The sequence below is a fragment of the Diadema setosum genome, chromosome 13 (genome assembly GCF_964275005.1).
Source record: "Diadema setosum chromosome 13, eeDiaSeto1, whole genome shotgun sequence".
NCBI classification, from domain to species: domain Eukaryota; kingdom Metazoa; phylum Echinodermata; class Echinoidea; order Diadematoida; family Diadematidae; genus Diadema; species Diadema setosum.
The window spans coordinates 33,556,069-33,578,695 of record NC_092697.1 but is presented as its reverse complement, the minus strand read 5'-3'; the positions used below and the strand labels follow the sequence as shown (position 1 = coordinate 33,578,695).

At 36.4% G+C, this 22,627-nt stretch overlaps 1 protein-coding gene across 1 annotated transcript in view; it reads left to right on the top strand.

Annotated features, from left to right (window-relative positions):
• Positions 1-22,627, top strand: part of LOC140236606 (uncharacterized) — an 89,314-nt gene that overhangs the window by 38,507 nt on the left and 28,180 nt on the right. The window contains 9 exon segments of the mRNA XM_072316529.1: positions 2,278-2,421; positions 3,858-3,986; positions 4,170-4,322; positions 5,283-5,609; positions 7,499-7,569; positions 9,567-9,816; positions 10,379-10,541; positions 10,543-10,687; positions 11,500-11,671. Of these exon segments, the coding sequence (XP_072172630.1) occupies positions 2,278-2,421; positions 3,858-3,986; positions 4,170-4,322; positions 5,283-5,609; positions 7,499-7,569; positions 9,567-9,816; positions 10,379-10,541; positions 10,543-10,687; positions 11,500-11,671 (1,554 nt within the window).

Here is a 22,627-nt window from a genome sequence, read left to right as displayed (position 1 = left end):
GTAACTAATGTTAGAGAAACGGTGCAATTAACTTGGCCTGAAGAGGTCCACAGGAGTGGAAGAAAGCTAGCCCGCAAGTCACTAGAGGTTGGTAGAAGTCTAAATCTCCTATTGTACAATCTCCCCAACTGATGAAAGTTTTCTACAACCAAATTGTTTGCTCATTTGCATCTCCTGGTTAGTAAGACAGCTGTACAGCCTTTCATGTACGAAGAAATAGGTCGGTAGTTACTTAGAGTATTGACATCACTTTATATGATAGCAGGTAGGCCTATTACTCAACTGAGTTTCATCGATTTAGGAAAAAAACAGTTATCATGATACGAAAAATTGCCAACATGTCTGAAGGGGTCAAAATGAATGAGATGGAGTATTTAAAGAGACATGAGGTAGGCTTAGTACCATCAGTACCTGTGGACATTTCCCGTGTATTTTTAGTTGACGTTCAAAAATTTATTTTCATCAAGTGGATTCATTAATAACGATATGAAAGAGATCTGTAAAAAAAACCCGTGAAGTGTTCTTCTCTGGCTCAAAAATTTGAGAAGACATTTATACCTTTATCAGTTTATGAATGACGAAGTCGTTTAAACTTTTCATAATCATCATCTTCAATGGAAACTTTTTTATTGTGTTTAAAGACGAAAGGCAAAGTCAACTTTGTTGTGCTCTATAACAAAGCAACTCTTTTAGAACATTTCACGTGTTTTCGAAATTGATTAATTGACAAGAGACATTAGGTATATAGGCTTAGTACCATCAGTACCTGTGGACATTTCCCGTGTATTTTTAGTTGACGTTCAAAAATTCATTTTCATCAATTGGATTCATTAATAACGACATAAAAGAGATCTTTTAAAAAAACAAAAACGTGAAGTGTTCTTCTCTGGCTCCAAAATTTGAGAAGACATTTTTACCTTAATGAATGATGAAGTCGTTAAATCTTTTCGTAATTATCACCTTCACTGAAAACTTTTTTATTGTGTTTAAAGACGAAAGAAAGGCAAAGTCAACTTTTTGTGTTATAATTATAACAAAACAACTCTTTTAGAACATTCCACGCGTTTTCGAAATTGATTAACTTCCAGAAGATAAGCAAAATACCAATTTCTTGAAATTTCATGACTTCACTTACCTTGCTTACGAAAGTGCACCCAGTGGTTGTGGTCATACAACTGCTTTGCATTGAAATACCTCCTATACACATTCTATCTTTACTTTGTTTTAACAGCTGTAAAATCATCTTACTGAAGATAATCAATGAGGAATGGAATTTAAAAATCGGTTGGAAGCATCTTGCGAAATTACAAAGTGTCCATTGACCCCATCATGAACGTATTGGAAGACTGAAAAATAAAATTTTTTGAAAAAATAATTGGCAATATTGGTAAAGACAAATTATACCCCAAGAAGAACTGATTCATCAGTTACTTTCTTAAAGATGTTATCAACATAAGATTGTACAGGAATGACTTTGAAAAGAATGGATTCGGTTATGATTGGTCTTAAACAAAATAAATTGAATACATTCAAAAATTTACCAGTATACTACCACGACATGAGTGTTTAAGAAGACCACAATTCAAGTTTCCCATTGATTACATGGTTTATTCTCACGTCTTGTGTGACTTTAAAAAGCCACAAATCGCAGTAAGCCAAAGAAATGATCCTTTTGATTATTGGGGAATTCAAATTCAAATTCAAACTTTATTTTCACTCTTTTTCCAACAGAATGTACAAAAAACAATGATACATTTGGCATGCGAGTCTTTGATAATATACATAGTCAGACAGGGATAACAACATGTTCATGTCTTTATGTTTAGTACAAAAAGAAACATACACTCTATTTATACACTCTGTGAAAAAAAAGTGGAGGTACCCACTCAAAAGACTATGCTTGTAACATGTGGGTACCTCTGAGGGAAAAGGGGGAAAGAGGGGAAGTAATAAAAGGGGGTGAAAAACTTACAACTACAAAGAGTGCGGGAAACTGGGAAAGTCGTGAATTGAAAAAAAAAAGAAAGAAAGAAGAAAAAGAAAGCAAAATTGTGAAAATAGGGAACAGAAAATGGGGAAAAGAGGAAGAGAGAGAGAAATCACGCATCCCCACCCGCTACGTCTGCTCATGATATAGCATATATTACTCTATACGATTATGTTCACGTCATTTTCAACAAAGAGTACAGGCATTATGGTTGGTGTTGCTGTGTATAGATAGTCCAGCAGAGTGCTCACTACAGGTAGATACTGTTGCATGTGTCTCTGGGTTTCCAGGTTGCGGTAACAATCACTGGGGAAAAGATTGCACAGTGAGATGCACGAGTGGAAGTAACAAGTGCCGAAATCGCCTTTTGGCCGTTCCTGACCCCGTGGGTTCGTCGTGCCAAGCTGGATTCGGAGGAAGCAAATGCGAAACAGGTTGGTGTTTGAAAGAAAGATACATGTATTTATTCGGAGGGGTGAAGGTTCAGGTGTGAGTTTTAATGAAACGTGTCGGAAAAAAGGAACCAGTGGGACTCAAACGTGACATCTACTGCTTTCCGGGCAGCGAGACTACCAGCAGGCTGTCTCTGGTTCCCGGCAGTGACACAATAAACATGGAACAAATACCCAAGCTCCGAAATTCTGACATTTTTATGTTAAGTAGTCCAAGGCGGACAAGGCATAGTAAAACAAAGAAAGGTTGTTTTCCTGTTTTTGTTTTGTTTTGGGTTTGTTTGTTTGTTTATTTGTTTGTTTTCTGAGGGGGGCATGATTCCCTTAACTGTTGCTTGCATTGCAGCAAACTCATTTGGGTCTACGAACAAAATCCGCTCATTTGAGTGAAGTAATGGTGTCCATATGTGCACACTATTGCGTGTGCTTGATGTTATATGAGGGAGGGGTAGATGTGTATTCTGTTTTGCTTAAGAGACTTTCAAAATTGATTGTGATGAAATTTTGCCCACGGTAGTATATAGAAAGATAGGATAATGAACAAAACTTTTTTTTTTTTAATTAAAAAAGTAAAAAATAGAAAAGAAAGATATGGACAGTTAACGATGCAAGATACAATTTTATATCAGTTTTGTTATTTTCATTTAAATCACATGATTCTGAAATTATATGGATATTTTGCTAGGCTCCTGTTAAGAGACGCGGAACAGCCATGGCATAGCTGCATCTCAGTCAGTTTACTAACATCATACTTATGGCTCTGGCACTCACCGTTGCTAAGTGCCGACTGTCAACCAATTTACCCAACTCCGACTTTGCAAGGCAATCGGCACACCTCAGTAAAATAGCTGAAGAAGCCTTACAATTATATAGCTAATCACTATTAACACTTTGTTTGAGTGTTGGTCAAGTCCAGTTGAGAAACAGGCTTAAAGTCTACGGAGCGAAAACGTGCTAGCATTAAGTTTGTTCTCTCACCTTCAGTTTCTTCCACGACTTTGAAGGTGCAGTTGCAGTGTTTCTGTCTTGCAGGATTATCACACCAATTTTAGAATATCGAATTTCACTTTACACTAGATGTGATGAAAGTACCTTATCCAATCGTCTATTTTCCTGGTATATAATGACATTCCCTCGTAATTTTTGATGGTGATATGAATATTTGTTTCAAATAATACACACAGCACGGATGTAATGTGGTAGGAACTAAACGCAGTGTTGATGGCTTGATACACTCATCGAGGTGTGATATCATACCGGTAGTGAAAGAAGCAAATCATTTTTTTTAATGATTGCGCCCTATACAAAACATATGTTTACAGGCTATTTCGATTTTCTCTGATAGTGTATTTCTTGTGCAACATCTATTCGTGAGTTTCAAGATATACATTTTCCTTTGGCCTTCCCTCCCCATTCAGCATGTTCTGGAGGAAAATTTGGGGCAAACTGTGAGCTGAACTGTAACTGCGCGTCTGGTGTGACTTGTAACTCGGCCACAGGATGTCAAGGGACCTGTGAATCTGGGTACTCGGGAGTTCTGTGTCAGGGTAAGGACACAAGATGATAATAACTCAGTACTGGCATTTTTATCATCAGATTACTTTTGGCTTTAAATTATTCGGTTTTATAGATGACTAACATAAACAATTGCAGTGTCGTTGCTTCCCTTGATACGAAATTTGAGTCACTTATAGATCATTATTATGTTTATAATGTAAACTGCACAACAGATGCCAGTGATGAGTGCAACGAAGGCTATTTTGGTACCCTGTGTAACTATCCCTGCCACTGTAAGAGCAGCGGGACCTGTGATCGGACTAGCGGCCAGTGCCCTGCTGATGATTCCTGCGCCGATGGTTGGGCTGGATTGGACTGTCAGCAAGGTATAGCAGAAGTTCAGAAATAGCAAATAAGGAGAAAATAATAGAGCTACTGTTTCCATGTGGGAATGATGTAAAGCTCATAATTTTGATAGGTTTAGTCTTTTTTGGGGGTGTGATTGTGTGTGTGTGTGTTGTTTTTTGTTTTGGGTTTTGTTTTGTTTTTTTGGTTTTTTGGTTTTTGGTTTGTTTGTTTGTTTGTTTGTTTGTTTTTTTTTTTGTTTTTGTTTTTTTTTTTTTTTGGGGGGGGGGGATATGGCCTGTAAGGTGCTAGGTACCGGTATTTCCATGGTCCAGTGTATGAGGAATTATATTTCGACTACATGTTAGCGTCACGAAAATTCTAGAATCATTTCGATAGCTCAGGAAATGGACACTCGATATTGTATCTCACAACAGTCAGACAATCACAATAGTAAAAATCAATAAAGATTTTCATGTTTTTTTCACCAGAAAGTAATTTTGATATCAAAGTCACCTGCTAATCAGATGAGTTAATAATATCATCTCATCTCTTTATACGATATCATTCCGCATAACACAGAAAATCACGAGAATCTTGCCTTTGGTGGACAATTTTGCTCTACAATGCCTCCTCTTAATGTCGCAAAAGAAAATCTGATTTTGATTTGTCAGATTTTTTTTTCTTTACAAGTCATTCATTTTATGTTTGGTGACTATTTTTTTTTTACTCAAGAGACGGTGAAATAGTTTCATCTAATTTTCTAGACATGCTGCGAACAGAAAATGAGTAAATATAAAGTGATACTAAGATGACATAGCAAAATATACCGGTAATCAAACGATTGTCTTGGCTTGCATTTGGCAGCAAGTCGAAGGTAACAATAAGGCTGAGGAGTATATTCCAAAAAAAAAAAAAAAGAACTGACTTTCCCCTCTTGGTAAGACATGCATATGAAGCTTTGATATTGCTCTTTTCGATGCAATTAATTTTACCTGTAGCATTGCCAAGACTGGTGGATTCTCCGTGGATATTGGATGTCACAAGTGACTCAGTTTTGATTGCATGGAACGCCTGGAAGGACGGCTACGATTATGGCACAGGACCGGTGCACTCGTACCTGATAACTTACAGTTGGAGAGATGACGTGGGTAACACAGGCAGCTCTGATGAACCCATTGTCATCTCTGAGGATAGCACTGCTAACATCTCTGATCTTCATGCATTTAGGGATTATGAGTTTGTTTTGTCAGTCAGGCGAGAGGTTGGCGGTTCACCGACGGGTGGGATCAGCAGTTCACCAATCACAGCTAAGACGCCATGCGGTAGTAAGTAAACGGTCTGTCTGTTGTTGTTTTTTTCTCAATGTTAACACATTGTTCACATTGAGGTCACATTGGGTTAGCACTCAATTTGCGAGTGCGAAATGTCGGGACGATCCTTAATATGTATCAATCTCTGTGTACCAAAATAATGATACAAACGCCCTATATAAACTTTTCCTTAAGTTTTAATTTTGTCATCCCGAGTTGACTATTGTTCGTTTCAGACAAGTCATACCGACAAAATGATGTAACTTTTCTATCTTTTTGAAACACTGCATAACTGGGAATATAAATAAGGGTGTTTATTACATAACACAGGGGATGAAATGTATAAAAACGTGCCAAGCCACAGCGCAACATTCAGGTGTAAAAAGCCCGGATTCACGATGGCCTTCCCTATCTTATCTTCTCTTATACCGTATGTCCCCTGCCCCCCCCCCCACCCAAAAAAAAAGAAGAAAAGAAAATACAACCGAACTTTCTGCATTGATAACCTTAAAGGTAGTAAATCAATCAAAGTGTAATTTCAGGGTTTAAAATTATAACATATTACCCACATCCTGCAGGAAATATCATTTGATTTGATTCAGTGGTCACAGAGAAACGGGATCTTTGTAAAACATGTCAGAAGTCCCTTCCCTCCAAGTTTCGCACTGTCAATTGTGATCACGCCTTACAAATACCAAGTTGTTCATTGTGTTACTCACAACAATTTTTTTTTTGAAAAAGTGATGTTTGGTTTCTTTTCATTTGTCAACTAGAGAAGTGAAAAATGAATGACATTGAAAAGGGTGCAAATTTCTGAGTTTTGCAAAATTAGTAAGGAGTGAAATTGAGTGATTAGAAAAAGATATGAAATTTTAACTCATTGAAGACGGGATTGATTTTGTTTTTTTTTTTGGCTTTCTGTTTTCTGTTTTCTTTTGTTTTATTTCTCTCTCTCTCTCTCTCTCTCTCTTAATCAAGATGATCATAACAATAAATATACATTATATGTATATGTACAAATTTGTATACTGTCATATCTTGATGTAATGCTGTGCACAGAATTTTAATTCATTTGTTGTTTGCCCTGTCAGCAGTCAAGTTGCATGGCCGGCGCCATGTTTTCAAAAGAGGGGGACCACTTCGGACTTCTGGTGCCACTTCAGGGTTTCATCAGCTAAAAAGCAAAAAGAAAAAATGGCGGGGGGGGGGGGGGGGGGTCTTCAGCGCAACTTCTGTAGTTCTGTAGGGTGCCACTTCCGGGTTTCTTCAGCTAAAACCTTACCGCGAGCACACTTCAAGGTTTCTATCTACAAGTATTTCTTTCTAGTGCCACTTCCAGGGCTAAAGAAAATAAATAAATAAATAAATAAATGGGGGCCCAAAGTGGTGACACCTTACGTATTCTTTGTGTGGTGCAAAAAAAAAGGGGGGGGGCAAGCCCGTCCTCCCCCCCCCCCCCCCCCCGTTCCGCCGGCCCTGAGTTGTGAGCAAAATATTTTCATTCATATGGATGCCGAGAGCATCAGCCTTATAAAAATTATGTTCTCAAAGAACAAAATAATAAATGAGATTAGTATAATAATTACTTGATTTTTTTTTCCTGGCTTTGGCTGTTATTCAGCACACGCAATCAAAAGGTAACATATCTCAAATAAAGTTTGTTTACATCAAAATTATCATTCGGCTGTGGAACACATGTCTTGTTGGGATTTGATTGTAGAAGGAATGTATTAGGAGGGCACGACCTCAACAGGTTCTTTCATGTTCTTGCAGAATATTAAATTTTTTGATGATTTTAAAAGATCAAAAATCATAGTGTAATTTCCCTTCAGCAAACCATTTTTGTTTTTAGTCTAAATAACAAATATGTGTAAACTTATTACGTTTTCCCACTATGTAAATAGCACCACTCTATGCGCCGTCGGAACTAAATGTGAATGTCACTGGTACAGACAGTATCTTGGTATCATGGCAGGTGAGACATAGTGACTCATGTACTTCAAATCTTGTGAATGTGACACAGTAGAACTGGGCTAGACATGCGAATGAACGCATGCTTACTGTTCATGTAATACTGCCGTGTGGGTATACTGTTGAATTTGTATTTGACTTGAAATTTGGCAAAACGTACGCACGCTGTTGATTATTACGTAATTTATCACGCATTCAGGAGTGACTGTTATACAGTACAATACAATACAATCAGATCATTTATATAGCACCCTTGCACAGTCAATGACTGGTTTCACTGCACTTTACAACAAAATTCAGTCACAGATTGGCATAAATATGAACTGTTCCTTCGGATATTATTCTTACAAACTGGAGTTCATTAATGCCATAGTTCGTAATGTCATAGTAATGGAGGTGACGTGGCTAAGTGGATAAAGACACTCGTCTCTGAATGACAAGAGCGTGGTATGGTTTGTGGGTTCGGGTCCATGCCAAGCCCGACACGTTTGCCCGTCAGTGTCAAAGGCACTCTGCAATCATTGCTTTGTTGTTTATTAATAATGTCGTAAAGTGAATACAATTGCAAAGTCTTGTAAATTTCTTAGCAAAATGATGCTTGAGATAAAGTGTTCAAACAAGACTTTCATCACCTGGGAAGATATCAAGTCAATGCAATCATTGCAAGAACAACAAATGTGACGGATAAATACCATAATATCCATGCTTGCGATAACTGTAGAAATGAAGCATGTCGTGTATCTTAATCTGCGTACTATACATGAAAATAGTAAAGTCTTTTATCACGGAAAATGATACTTTTTTTTTTCAATTCAATTCAATAGTTTATTTATTTCCATCATCACAAAGAAAGAAAAGAAAAAGTTGACATAATCCAAAGTGATACAATTTTTTTTTTCATTTCTCTTACACTCGTCCGATAAAGGATTTTTTTTTCAATACAATATAAAGTATATTATACACGAATGGTGTCGTAAAAAGAAACAATGCACTTTGTCATGGCAACAAAAATAGTAAATAATCACAATGATGGAAAACAGTGTTCCACTAAAAAAGCCACGCTTGTAAAACGTGGAACACTGGAACAAAGCAACAACAGCACCAATTTGTTATACCAAATAGACATATTCATTTCAATTCTTTTATATACTATTGTACATTTTACTAATTGATATAATGATGTTGATACTATAAATAATACTTACTAGGATTTTAGGATGCAATCGTATAAACTATATAACATATCACATTTGTGGCACAGACACTATGGGGCCAGGTGTGCCAGGAAAATTGAATGGAAAAAGATATGCAATCGGCCACAAAAAACATAACGACGACAACAACAATAACACAATACACAGAAATAACAAAATTTGAGGAAATGCACTCAGACAGATACTGGACAACGAAGAACGAGGAAAAAGTAGCAGGGAAGAATAGAGAAGGAAAAGGAGAGGGATGGAAAAGGTCTGTAGACACACTACAAAATCTCAAGGAAAAGTGAAACATGACGGGTTTTTCCATTAAACAGAATTAACTGGTATATTTAGAAAACAAATATTTTTTGAGTTTATACTTAAATGTAATTAACTTCACAGATTCTTTTAGATCATTATCTAAGCTATTCCAAAATTTGGGTCCGGTATAAACAAATGTATTTTGAGTGTGTACAGTTCTAACTAAGGGAAGATGAAATTCTTTAAAAGTACATGTAGTATTAAGGGGATACAATATGATCTGGACAAGACCCGAACCAAAGAATGTCGTACGAATGGACTCTCAGAATATCCTCTGAATCAAAATTACACAAAACTGTTCTCTACCTTTCCTTATCACCTACTTGATCCAATAATTTCGGGATTATTCCTCGTTTACTCCTCTTAAACATTAAACTGCATAAATCTTTGTCTGGAAGTGATATATCAGAGGTTGAATGATAGACTGGAGTGAAAACATGATGAGGCGTTCTCTGCCGAAAGTCTTCTTTGCTCACTTTTAAAGGTGCCCGAGAACCCGACGTCAACGTGGCTGCAGTGCGAATCTGCTGCTTACTATAGCTACAACTTGACGTACTGGCCTAGCGAAAACCAAGCTGAGAATACAGTCATCAAATTTGAAGGTGCCGATTCCATCACGCACCATGTCACGGGCTTGAGTCCATGTACGGATTATGTTTTCTCGGTGGTGATTATCAACTCAAGAGAGTTGCTCGGACCTGAGAGCCTAATGAGTGGAACAACCGATGCGATACGTAAGTCATGAAACGGGCGTAGACAGCAGAACTTTTTTTTTTTTTTTTAGTGTGTGCACTTGACCAACGTTCATTCACCATGAGCACATTTCCTGCCGCAAAGAAAAACGTATTCTTTCATGGACGGATAACAATGATATGTAATTTAAGATGTGTGTACATTTCTCCATTGCCACGGACGTCAGCCAATACGGATATCCAAACAGCATAATCTCCATTTTCGTATGTTTTTTTGGTGTGTGTGTGTGTTTTTTTTTTTAATTAATGTAATTTAAATGTTACTTATATCCAAGAAAAAAAAAACTTCGTCATGTATAAAAACTCATTATAGAGTGATGAAACATCACCGAATTTAACTCTTATCTAGACCTAAAATGTTTGTTTGTTTTCATTTAAAACAGTTAGTGACTTCCTAAAGACCACAGAAGTAACATGAATGGTTTTGTGGTGATTTGAGACAGTTTGATGATGAAGTGCATATATCCTAATAATAATTTGTATTTTATTCACCACATGTTAGATTTTTTTTTTAATGAAATGAAACACATCTACCCCTAACCAGCGCCTGATCCAGTGGACGACCTTTCAACTTCCACGGAGTCGTATGATATAGTCGACTTGTTCTGGACAGAACCAGCAACAAACTGCTCTCCAGTGATCTACAAAGTCACACGCACCCTCTTGCTTCGGGACCAGTGCGACGACTCAGAATCAAACTATTTGGAAGTCTCTACAACAAATGTCACGTCCTACACCTATGATGACATGTATGCATACTCAACATACAACTTAACGGTCATTCCATATTATGAGGATCATAAATACCAGGCTATTAAGGCATCGTGGACAGTATTTAATTCCAGTGATTCAGGTAATTAACGAATGGTGAAAAGAACATGGTCATTTGTGCTGTATTTTTTCAATCAGGCTGTCGAAAAATCGCACGAAAGATGTTACCCGTCTCGCTTTTATCCGTTTTTTATCCGTCTCTTTTGTCATGTTTTGTTCTCGTGGAAGAAAAAAACAACGATCTTTTTTTAACATCTTGTCAATTCTAACATTTAAAGTGTATCGAGTATACATGTATACAATAATTCAAGCATGCGAGAGAATTAGCTTTTAATGTACCTCAGAGAGAGTAGGAAATGAGGTATAACGGGGTATTATTACTGTGAAATGAAAAAAAAATATATATATATATATTAAGAACAGTCATATTTGCCAGTAAAGATGACTTGCAACTGAAACAAATGACACATGGGTGCTAGTGTCAGCGGTTGATCGAAAACCAAAGAGGACTAAACAAACATCTGAGATATCTGCTAATCAACGACAAACCTCTCTTATGTCTACTTTTCGAGTTGATAAAGTACAAAATACCTTACACTCTGGTTTTGTCCTGTGGGTTTCAGAATTTACAGATGAATCATATGAAACAGTTAAAGAAAATGAGAAAGATCGTATTTGAGGTAAATTAATAACTTCATCCTCTAAATGGTCCCTACAAATTGAACAACGCTATGAAAATTCTTCTATTGTTTTATCACGCTGTTAGTCCCCACAGAGAAACCTGGTAACCTCGCTGTAAACAATGACACAAAACAAACGTTGACCTACGAGTGGGTCACACCGCCGTGTAAAACCAGGAATGGAGATGTTTTCTACATCTGTACCTTCATGAAGCTACAGGATGATGATGATATATCTACTCCCCCGGAGGAAAACATCACAACTGCTACAACTTTAACGTACCAATCTTTACCACATTACACATCCTATAACTTTACCGTCTGTGCATACACATCTGCTGGAGGGGGTCCGTGTGACAGCATCCACGCCAGAACCCTGCCAAGTGGTACGTATACATTGTCCACAATTTATATGCATCTTGTGTCTGGTATAATCTCAGAATGCGCGCACAATCATGACGTCGAAAATACCAATTAATGGTCTGATGGAATATTTCGACTACATGCGTCTTTGCTGTAGCGCCCTATTCAATTCAATTCAAACGATTTCATTTCCATATAAAGTAATACAAAGTATAATGATATACATAACGCATACATGAGTACATAACATCAGAAGGAACTTACAATCACGTAATTTTCCCAAAAAAAAAAAAACACACACACAAAACATGAATACAATTATCATAATGATATCAACTCTGATTTGGATAAATAAACAAGTAAGCAATACAATCTTAATTTATAACTTTACATGGAAAAGACGAATTCACAAGAAAAGCAATAATGCCGAATAGAATTGCCTTCATGAAGAATATACTACACCCGTCAAAGTCGCTTTCTTTTATCTATCATCACTATTTCCTTTTTTAATGCCGTTACTTCCTATTGTATAGGCCTATGTATTATGAACAACCCATGTTACACATTGCAGGGGCCTTGTTCCTCACACTGCAACAATAGCCTGTGCTATAAAAAAAAAAAATGCATTCGTTCATAAAGAAAATCCTTCAATGAATAAATATTGTTTGTCTGTTTTTGTTTTTGTTTTTTTCATTCTCTATACACAGCTCCTACTATTCCAAGAGATGTGGGGATTTTGTCTGACTCTGTAAATCAAACATCCGCAACCATAATGTGGCAAGAACCTGAGCTCATCAATGGGATTCTGATGAAATATACGATACAAGTGAACCCTGGAGAACCAGTGGAGATCACAGATAACCTCCAAGAAAGCATGTCATACCAGTTAGTCGACCTCAATCCTGACACCAGCTATTCCTTCACGGTAACGTGCCAACTTCACTTGGGGCGAATTGAAATTAACTACTATTTTAACTTTTAACTCGAAACATGATCATGCTGTCGTTACTTTATTTGGATGGTGCACCGCATTGTACGTATTGTGTATCGGGGTTTTTTTTATGTTGTTACGACCAACTGATTGCACGAATGAAAACAGAATTAATGTTCATGCGCTTTATCATTGAAAATGTTCTTGACATTGATCTATAAGTACAATTAAGAACCCAATCAATGGGTGATCACTTATTGTGTTACAATAAGTAGTGGTAATGTAGTAATCACAAATTCCATGTAATCCCTTGGAAATCTCGATTGATGGACAGATGCATGATTCTCCATGCACACAGACTTTTAATGATCCACTCAGACGTAAATCAGTGCACGGACTCGCAGATTAATGTACAGCATGTGCGATAATCAAAAGCGATACATGTTTAATCCAGACGCTGTAACAACAGTGTCCATCAGTCAATGTGCAGGTGATAATCTAGCAAGAAATTATCGAAGTAGTTATCCAGCCTGTAACTACTTCGTTGTAGCAATATCCACATAAAATGAAATGGAACTGGCCACGAATATAGGTGAATCAACTTTCCCCGAGCAATACATGTGTATGCCTCTTAGGCATTTCTCCACAAAATATAGTAGGTCAGTAGGTCTTTCCCTTCACGTGCATGCACTGAGAGCTTTACAAGCAGAAACTTCTTCAATTCTGCTGAATCTAATGTGTTCAATTATGACAATATTCAACCCCCCAAAAAAAAGAAAAATAAAAGAATAAGAGAATATCATGTCCAATGAAGTAAATCAATTTTCATTAAATTTCATTTCATTTCATCTATATGAGCATGGCAACATACTTCAGTCTGGAGACCGTGCGGATAAATACAACATAAATATACATTTATATGTATAATACAACATGCTCAAATAGATTTTAGATAATGAATAGTGATTCCATTTGACTGTCATATTGATTTCGAAGAATTATAGGAACATAAAACAGATGCGTAACAGTGAGGAGATCATAATTTATACCATATTTTATTTGTTGTGTTAAAGGTGACAGCAGTAAGCAACGGAGGGGAAAGCGAACCAGGTGATGGAGAAGTGACGACATTGCCCATTCCAAGTACGTGATAGCACGCTACACTCCATCTTCTTGTTCACCAGTATTCCACTAGGATATAACATACACGTTCTATTCATAAGTGATATTATAACACAATCAAAATGCATGTTCTGAAATGGCGCAAAAAATACTACATTTTCTAACACGCTCTTTGTTGTTGTTGTTATTTTGTGTGTGTGTGTGTGTTTTTTTTTTGGGGGGGGGGGTGTTTGTTCTTAACCAAGCTACTTTTATCAGTCCGTGTCATTCACAAGTTTAAGCTATGCAAAAAATATTTGTTAAGAGAGTACCTCGTTTACATACATTCAAAAGCTAGTCAGCTATGCAAAAGATTTGTTTTTTTTAAAAGGGCGTCTCGTTTACGTACATCCGCATGGACATGATTTTGCACCACCTCAATTTATCCAGTTCGTAAATGTACTCTGCAAGTATAGCAGCACCTTTACATGCATATTAATTTTGTTTCTGAATGTCGCATGTTTGTCAAACCTCCTGATTCCATATCTTATTCCAATGTATCTATGTTATCATGAACATGCACAATGGAAACGATTCTGCAATATGCGTTCTGTGTGATGTTAGCTCTGTGTAAGCATTGTGGGTGTTTTGGGTGCACGAAACAAAACATTTATTTTGTACATGTTAAATCGGAAACCCAAAGAGACTTCCAATAATATGATAATGGCGTCACTTCTTCATCACATCAGTACCTGGAGCACCCTCTCAGCCGGACGCTTTCAACATCTCGCAGACCTATATTGCTGTTACGTGGACAGCTCCAAGTGAACCTGATCTCGGCATTTATGAGATCAGTGCCTACGAGTTAGAACTGTCGTCAGGAGATAAGGATCCCATAATAATCCAAATATTTGATGGGATCCAATATGAGATGATGTACAATATCACTGACCTGCAGCCAAATGTCGAACACACAGTGAAGGTAACAATTTTTTGACTTTGAGTTTTATCTTTTCTTTTCTTTTTATATGAATTGCCTCTAACTTATGTGTACTGGCTCTTGATATGGTAAGTTATGTTATTTAAAATCTTTGATCTACATGTATTGATGATAACTATCATAATTTTTACATGAAAAAAGTGACCTTTAATGGCAGTGGGGAACGGAGGTTACATGCAGTGATGTATGAAATGGTAATTTTGAGGATAAACGGTCAAACCTGCATTTAAGTAGCAGCTATGTACAGCGATCTCGTGCCGTATACGGTCTCTAACACCCCCCCCCCCACACACACACCACACACTTTCCATGTATCTTTACCTTGTGCATGTATCCATCCCCATCGTCGGGTGAGGGGATTCAGTGCACTCCCTTTATATCGAACACTTTTATGGGCAATTCCATTTTAGTAGTTTCACCAAGGAGGTGGGAAGACGTTTCCACCTCACTGGTTTAACCATGGACCTAAGTTTAACCATGCCATTTCTTACATATTACAAGCCCTACAGTTATTTTACTCTTGAGTGCGGTTATTCAGGTCAGTATTTTGTTTTAAGGCAATCAAAATTCACTACTGCTAAGTACCGGACACATTTTGACCCCCCCCCCCGAAAAAAAAAAGCAAAACCATAACGTTTTGGTTCAAAATTGCATGACAGTCTTACTGTAATACATATCGTGTACCAGCTTGATAGATATACAGCTTATTGGTGGATAAGAATGTAAGTTAGTGGCTCAAAAATGATAGAAGACGAGCAGATTTTTAATGCTATAAACAAAAGTCATGAATCACATAATGAATGGATTTCTTTGCATGAGCGAATCTTAAGAATTAAGTTCCTCGTGTAAGATATGGTGTCCCGAAAATTGGTTACAAAAGGAACCTTGAGGATGGAATCCATAGAATTGCTGTTTGTTGTTATTTTTGTGGCACTTACATATAGTTTTAAAGATTTTGAGGGAAAATTGAGTGAATAATCAACAGACATGAAAAATATGACCAATTGTAATTTTCGCAGATGGCTTTGATGTCTCGGGAAATATTCAATTCAATTCAATGTTTTATTTCATTTTTGGACAAAAATATAAAGATCACTTTTTTGGTAACAGAAAATAAGGTGCGCAAAATACATGTATGTAACATGAAAAGAATGTACAATGATTGTACCACCGTACAATAATTATACACTATCATAGAACTCAAGTGATTAGAAGTAACTAAACAGTATGCAAAATTCGAAAAATGGAGGGACCCACTAAAAAGACAATGCTTGTAGAATGTGGGCCCCTCGGAGAAAAAAACAACAACACATCAGTTGAGAACAAAGTAAAAGTATGGAAGCCCACCAGACAGAGAGATCAACAAAGACAGACCGATATACATACAAATAAACATGAAACTAGAGTGGAGTAGGAGTAACAGTACAACGGAGAGTTGACTATGAGACGATACAAAATGAGGCAAAGCTAACATAATAGAAAAGAACAGAACAGACAAAAACGTTCTACAGAGACAGCGATCTCGTAAGAAGTATGTCGAGAGAGTGGGGAAAAAAGTGAAGCGAGAAAGAAAAGGGTAATAGATTTACATGTATTACTAGTAATCGGAGAAATATTGTAGCGTTATATGAGTATAATATACAGGAACTAAAGTATACTTGCCAATCAATACGTGAAAACGTGGGTTCTTAGAAAAGGAGTTATAACAGCTGGTTAATTCTATTCAGTAGAATTATAAGATTGCAATATGAAGACTTTCAATTTCCTCTTGAATGAATGTTATAGAGGTGGCATTTTTAATAATCGGGATGCATGGAATTCCAATAACTCGGGCCAGTATAAACAAATGTGTTCTTGGCTAAAATCGTAAGAAAAAGAGGTAAATGATATTCATTAGAGCGTCGAGTTGGATATTCATGAAATGGGTTTTTTTAGGAACATGGAATGGAAAACATTTGGAAGAGAGTTATTGTTATACATTATACATAGATTGTTCTAAATTAAATAAAAACAAATCTCTAAATTTTAACAACTTATATAGAGGCAAACAGGTCAGTGCACATCGATATTTCATAGTTTTTGTCTTATTACAGTGGTAAACGAACCTCATGCGCGTATCTTATAATGTAGCTGTAGTTTCTCTTTGATAGTCTTTGATAGGTCTCAAACACTTACCACTGTCAGTGTTAATTGCGGAAACAAGTAGAATGAATATTTGGGGTCTCGCTCACACGAGGAACCTTTGATTGTGTAGTTTATTTTATATTTCAAAATGACCACTTATATTGAAGCAATATGAAACTAGTAAGAAATAGGTGTTGATATGCCAAAATAGAAGGCTCCCTGCGTAAGCGAACAAAAAATTCCGATTTTCTGATTTTATTGTTAAAATGAGCATAAGTTGGGTACCTTATCTTTGGAATTACCCATATAACGAGATTCCGTTACAACGAAGTAAATATTCAGGTTCTCACAGTATGATCGTTGTAGTCCATGGTGCATAATTCGCTTACAACAAATTTTCGTGATAACGAGGCCATTTCCGAGTTCAAATGACAAAGACAAACAAAAGTAATATGGACCGTTATAACGACATGCCAATCCCTTACGAAATTACATAACATAACAAACATATTGGCTGCGGTCACACCCCCCCCCCCAAAAAAAAAAAAAAAAAAAGATCGAGCTGTAAACTGTATTTTTTCGCTATTAACAAATTTTGATATAACGAAAGAAAATTGCCAGTCCCGAGGACGGGGTTCTCACTATCGTGCGATCCATTGCGAATGCCACGATTGGACATTCGTAACTGATCGTGGAAAATTTGTTGAACTCGTCTGAAATTTCACGTTTGGATACGAGGTTATGCGAGTCAATACGTGTTGGTACGCTTGGATGCGATATGGTCACGATTGGTCTCGCTATATTTCAAGCGATACGATCTGTCACGATCTGGTCTGCCGTTCAAATACGATCCGACAGGATTGTACTGATTGAGTTCACGATTGGTACCGATCTAACATGACCATTACGATCAGGATCCCCGATCCGGTACGTGCAGCAACGTACTGATACGTTCCAATACGAATACCGCGAACCAATACGGGCTGCTGAGATAAGATACGATATCTTTTACGATCGGGATCAGAAGCGACCCCCATTTAAGGCGCGATTGGACCCGAATAGGAATATTATAGTCCGGCTGACGATGGATTTCATTGTTTCCCTTAAATTATGCAGAGTGATTAGGCCTATTAATTTTATCCACAACGATTGATGATGGCAAGGCTTGACAGGTTGACGATGATGACAACGTAACCTTTGCAGTATTGCTAATGACGATTATGTTATCAGAGAGAAAGCAGCACCCAGGCCAGCCATAAGCTCAGATATTCCCTCGTCTAATATTAAACGTAAAGAAATTGATAGATTATTAAATAGACATGCTCACCCTCCCCCCTCACAAAAAAAAAAGAATGAAATAACGAACCCAAATACATAAGATCACATGATTGCCCCTCTTCCCCAGAAAAAAAGAAACCAGCAAGACAAAATGACCTTTCTCTCCAATACATGAAGAAAATAATTATATGATGAAATGGAAGCTAAGAAAGAGGATGGGATCATTTTGAATGTTATGTAACATAGTATTATGTGTTATATACGCTCGCTATAAGAAAGTTGGCCGAATGGATAGTATTGCTTATGTGTTCGATTTCATATTCGCAAAGTGTATGTATCATATGCCTTTTTATTTCAAAATGTCGTTATCTCATGGGTTACTAAAAGTTTGGTTTATTCGGCTTGATTTAGTGATTTACTTAACAATGTTTAACATAACTGATACACACTCATAACAGAAAAGTGACTCCCTAATCAAAATGATGTCACTTTTTAACAAAAAAGGAGGTTTTACGCAAAATTATTTCGCAGGGGTATATTGCTACACTTATTAAATAAATAACTGTGAAAAATAATAAGAGTGATCTTCATTGTCATAATCATACGAGTGATCTCACATCCACGACAATGGTCACTTTTACATTTGCAGTAATAATGAGAGTTGAAAATAACCATTTTCCTCTAAAATTATGCTCTACCAAACATACAAAAAAAAATACATTGAAAAGTGTCAAAATAGATGTAAAGGGGTCAAACGATGGCTTATGAAACAACAACTCTTAATTACTATGCACAATACACTAAAAGAAGGATACTGCACCCCAAAAAAATACTCTGTAATATACTTTTAAAAATTAAGCATTTGCCTTTGATATGTACCCATTCAAGCACGATTCATTAGATTATTCTCATCTTTGCACTGACGTTAGTCAATACGTGCAGACATACAATTGCCATTTTATTTTTGCTCATTTTTTGTTTTCGTTACCAAAGTTATCCCATATCCTGTTTTGCGTGTCTGTATAATGGTAATGGCAACTCATTAATGAGAACATCATTAACATAATGCATGAAAACATCTAAAAATCTGTAATACAACTTTCATTTTATGAAATCATTACAAAAATGATTTTGATAATGTACCTTAAAAATTACGACAATTAAACCCCACACCGTCATACAATTTACCGTTTGGAAATAATAATCTAAAGATGCAGGCTACCACCTATCAGAATACAAAATAAATCAATAAGTAAAATAAGCGCAAATGGACAAAAAATAATAATAATGATAAGCGGAAGTAAAGTGAAAAAGTCGATCCCGATCAACACGATTAAGAAGCACGATTAGAAGAGATTTGCTGCGTTTGGATACGATCCTAGACGATCTGATGCGATGATCACGATCAAAAACTTATCGTGATAATCGTAGAAAATTTTTGAACCGTCCAAAATTTTCCTACGATTAACGCGATTGCCACGATTGACCTTAAGATCTGATACAATCTGATAAGACCACCACGCTTGCTGCACGATTAAGACCACGATTTCAATCGTGGCGCCAATCGTGATAGTGGGAACCCCGCTTTACCGTTGTGCACTATTAGTGACAGTAGTTTAGCAGAAATGTTTTGGGGGCTTGTTTGCTTTTGTTTGATGTTGTTGCTGTTGTTGTTGTTGTTGTTGTTGTTGTTGTTTTACTGGAGCGCACTATCAGTAACTAGTTAAGCAGAAATATGGTGGGTTTGGGGTTTGTTGTTGTTGTTGTTTTACCAGTGTGCACTATCAGTAAACCCCCAAACATTTCAGAAATGAGTGTTTTTTAGTCATGAATATCAGTCTTCCATATAGGTTGTAGAACTACATTTTTAATAGCTCTGACCTAAATTCGACAGGTCCTGGTCACAGCGAACGGCAAGAAGAAACAAGAAGAAGCCTTTTGATGAGTGTATAGTTTATCCACTCCGTGCGGATATTGTTTTTGATTGTTCGTCGACACTTTTAACGCTGAGTTTACTACGCGAGTAAATTTTCAGCTGAAACGTCATAACTCTTTTCTTTCACTGTCATCTTACGCACATTTTGAGACCATTTTAAGCAAAAATTTCGGGTACGCTTGCCGATATATAGCACATTGTCAGTGGCAGTTTCGAATGACTTTTGTGTGCACAATGTATGGGTTTCACAAGTCTGTTAGGCGAATGTTTTTCCCTACTTTTTCCCAGGTAGCATTCTTTTCTAGGTAAAAGGAATCACTGAAAAAACAAAACTGGAAAAAAAATAAGGAATTACAAAACAAATAAAAGCAAAGAGGTACATAAGTAATAAAAGAAAATAAAATTCCAACGAAATTTGCATTGATGCCGCAACTTTTTTTCATTTGAAGTCGGTAACAATACTACAAAGAATACTAGATAAATGTTACCCCATTTGAAGTTTATTTAGGAATCTAGTGCTTAAACCTGAAGCAAACAATGCATAAACTAACATAACTTGCATGGTTTAGAGCAAATAAGCCCATCCACCCACCCCCCCCCCTGCTATACAATTTAAAAATATAATCATAATCATAACACCCGTCATCCGTCCTCTCCATAGGTTGCAGCCGTGAATGAAGGTGGAACTGGACCCTGGTCAGATGACAAAACAGAAAAAACACTGGCCTATCAAAAGTCTAACGGTATTTACATCGTCACTGCATGGGCCCGTGGCGTATACGGCTAGTTTTTTTTTTTTTTTTTTTTCTGAAGTCTATTGTTCGCATTCGATATGAGCCACGCAAGAATTGATTGATTGATTGATTGATTGATCGATTGATTGATTGATTGATTGATTGATTGATTGATTGAGGTCAATTTAGGTCATTTATTTAGAAAATAAAACACAAACACATCTAATAGTTGAGTTTACAATGAGAGCCAAGCAGCCTTGAAAGCATCTTTTGCTTGTGTTAGGTTGCCTACACCTGCAAATAATACTTTACAATAGCAATATATGAAGAGTATATGGACTTATCGCAAAAACCGGTAAGTCCATATTTGCCAAATGGAGATATTTGCGATTAGAGGTCAAGAAAAATAAAGAGAATGATAAGAAAATTTTTGCTTCTTTTGACCATAACTTCAAAAATGTACCTTTATATGTATTGACCAATATATCATTTAAAAGGTATTATTTTTTGCTTTATGACAAAGGCCGTATTTCAAAATCTTCAAAAATGGACATACGTTTTTTGCAAACAAACTCTTCATATATTACAAATGATTCTGTGTGTCATCAAGTAGATAAACAAAACATCATCACATCAATACGTACATGTTATGTACACTTAACACACACACAACTTGTTTCTACCTTCTCCGAGATATACATCGGCAATGTCTCATGCAATCATATGTATAACAGAATATCATTATAAATGACAGGTGTATGATGTGTTGTATTACATGAGGGGTTTAATGCACCCTACAAGCATTGCTTTTTCTCCCCACTTTCAGCATTTCCTTAAACTTACAATATTCCTTAAAATTATCTTTTGTAATGCATTTTTGATGTAACTTATGGCCTATGTCTTTAATTTCTGTAAAATAGTTACACATTGTATATGTTTCTGATGGAAATAACACAAAAAAAAATAGATGAATGAATGGATGAAAATGAAAAAAAAAATGAGATTTCGTATGCAACTGACAGAATTTGTCATCGTTGTTAACAGATAAAACGCTGTAGATATGCCCATCAGTACATAGAGATAAATGTCTGATTTTTTTTTACGTTATTCATATTTTCAAAATAGAACATCTTGTAACGAAATTTAGAAACGGCTAGTGGTTCCCCATGTTTTTTTAATCCAATAGAAGTGACAATTCATAGTAAAAAAGAAACATAAACCGATCAATTACAACACAGAATAACGATTGTCAGCTTGTTGGAACTGATAGACAAATAGCATTACATCGACATAACGCTGGAATTTAATCTATTCTTTTGTGGTTGTTGTTGTTGTTGTTCGCATGTACATTGTACACATGAAATATGTTTTGTTTTTGTTTTTTAAATCACAATAATAAAAAATAACTGGTACTGGCTACCAAGAGTACTATCATGAGCTTAAGTCGGATAGCTCAGTGTGAGACAGTGGTGAATAATAGGCTGCAACCATCTTTATGAAAGCTCATTGAAATGGAACAACCAACATCAACCTTCACAACTTCTAAAACTATTTACAAAGGGTCATGCGCTCTCATATAAACTGACAGTAAGCTTTGGAATTATCCTAGACCTTGGGTCCTTCAACCATTCTTATTGAGATTGCGTTTCTATTCAACATTAAGACACTGATTATTACCTGAGTTTGATTCATGAAGTTCAGAAAATGGTGTCCTGACTGGAAATGAGAGAAAAAAAGAGGGGGGAAATAAATCAAAGACCCACACAGAGATTGAGATACTTAATCATCACACTTCTAGGCTTTTTTATCATAAAAATGGCAACAACCAAAAGAAAACGATAAATAAGTCTTATATACTGTCTTCCTGTTCATGCT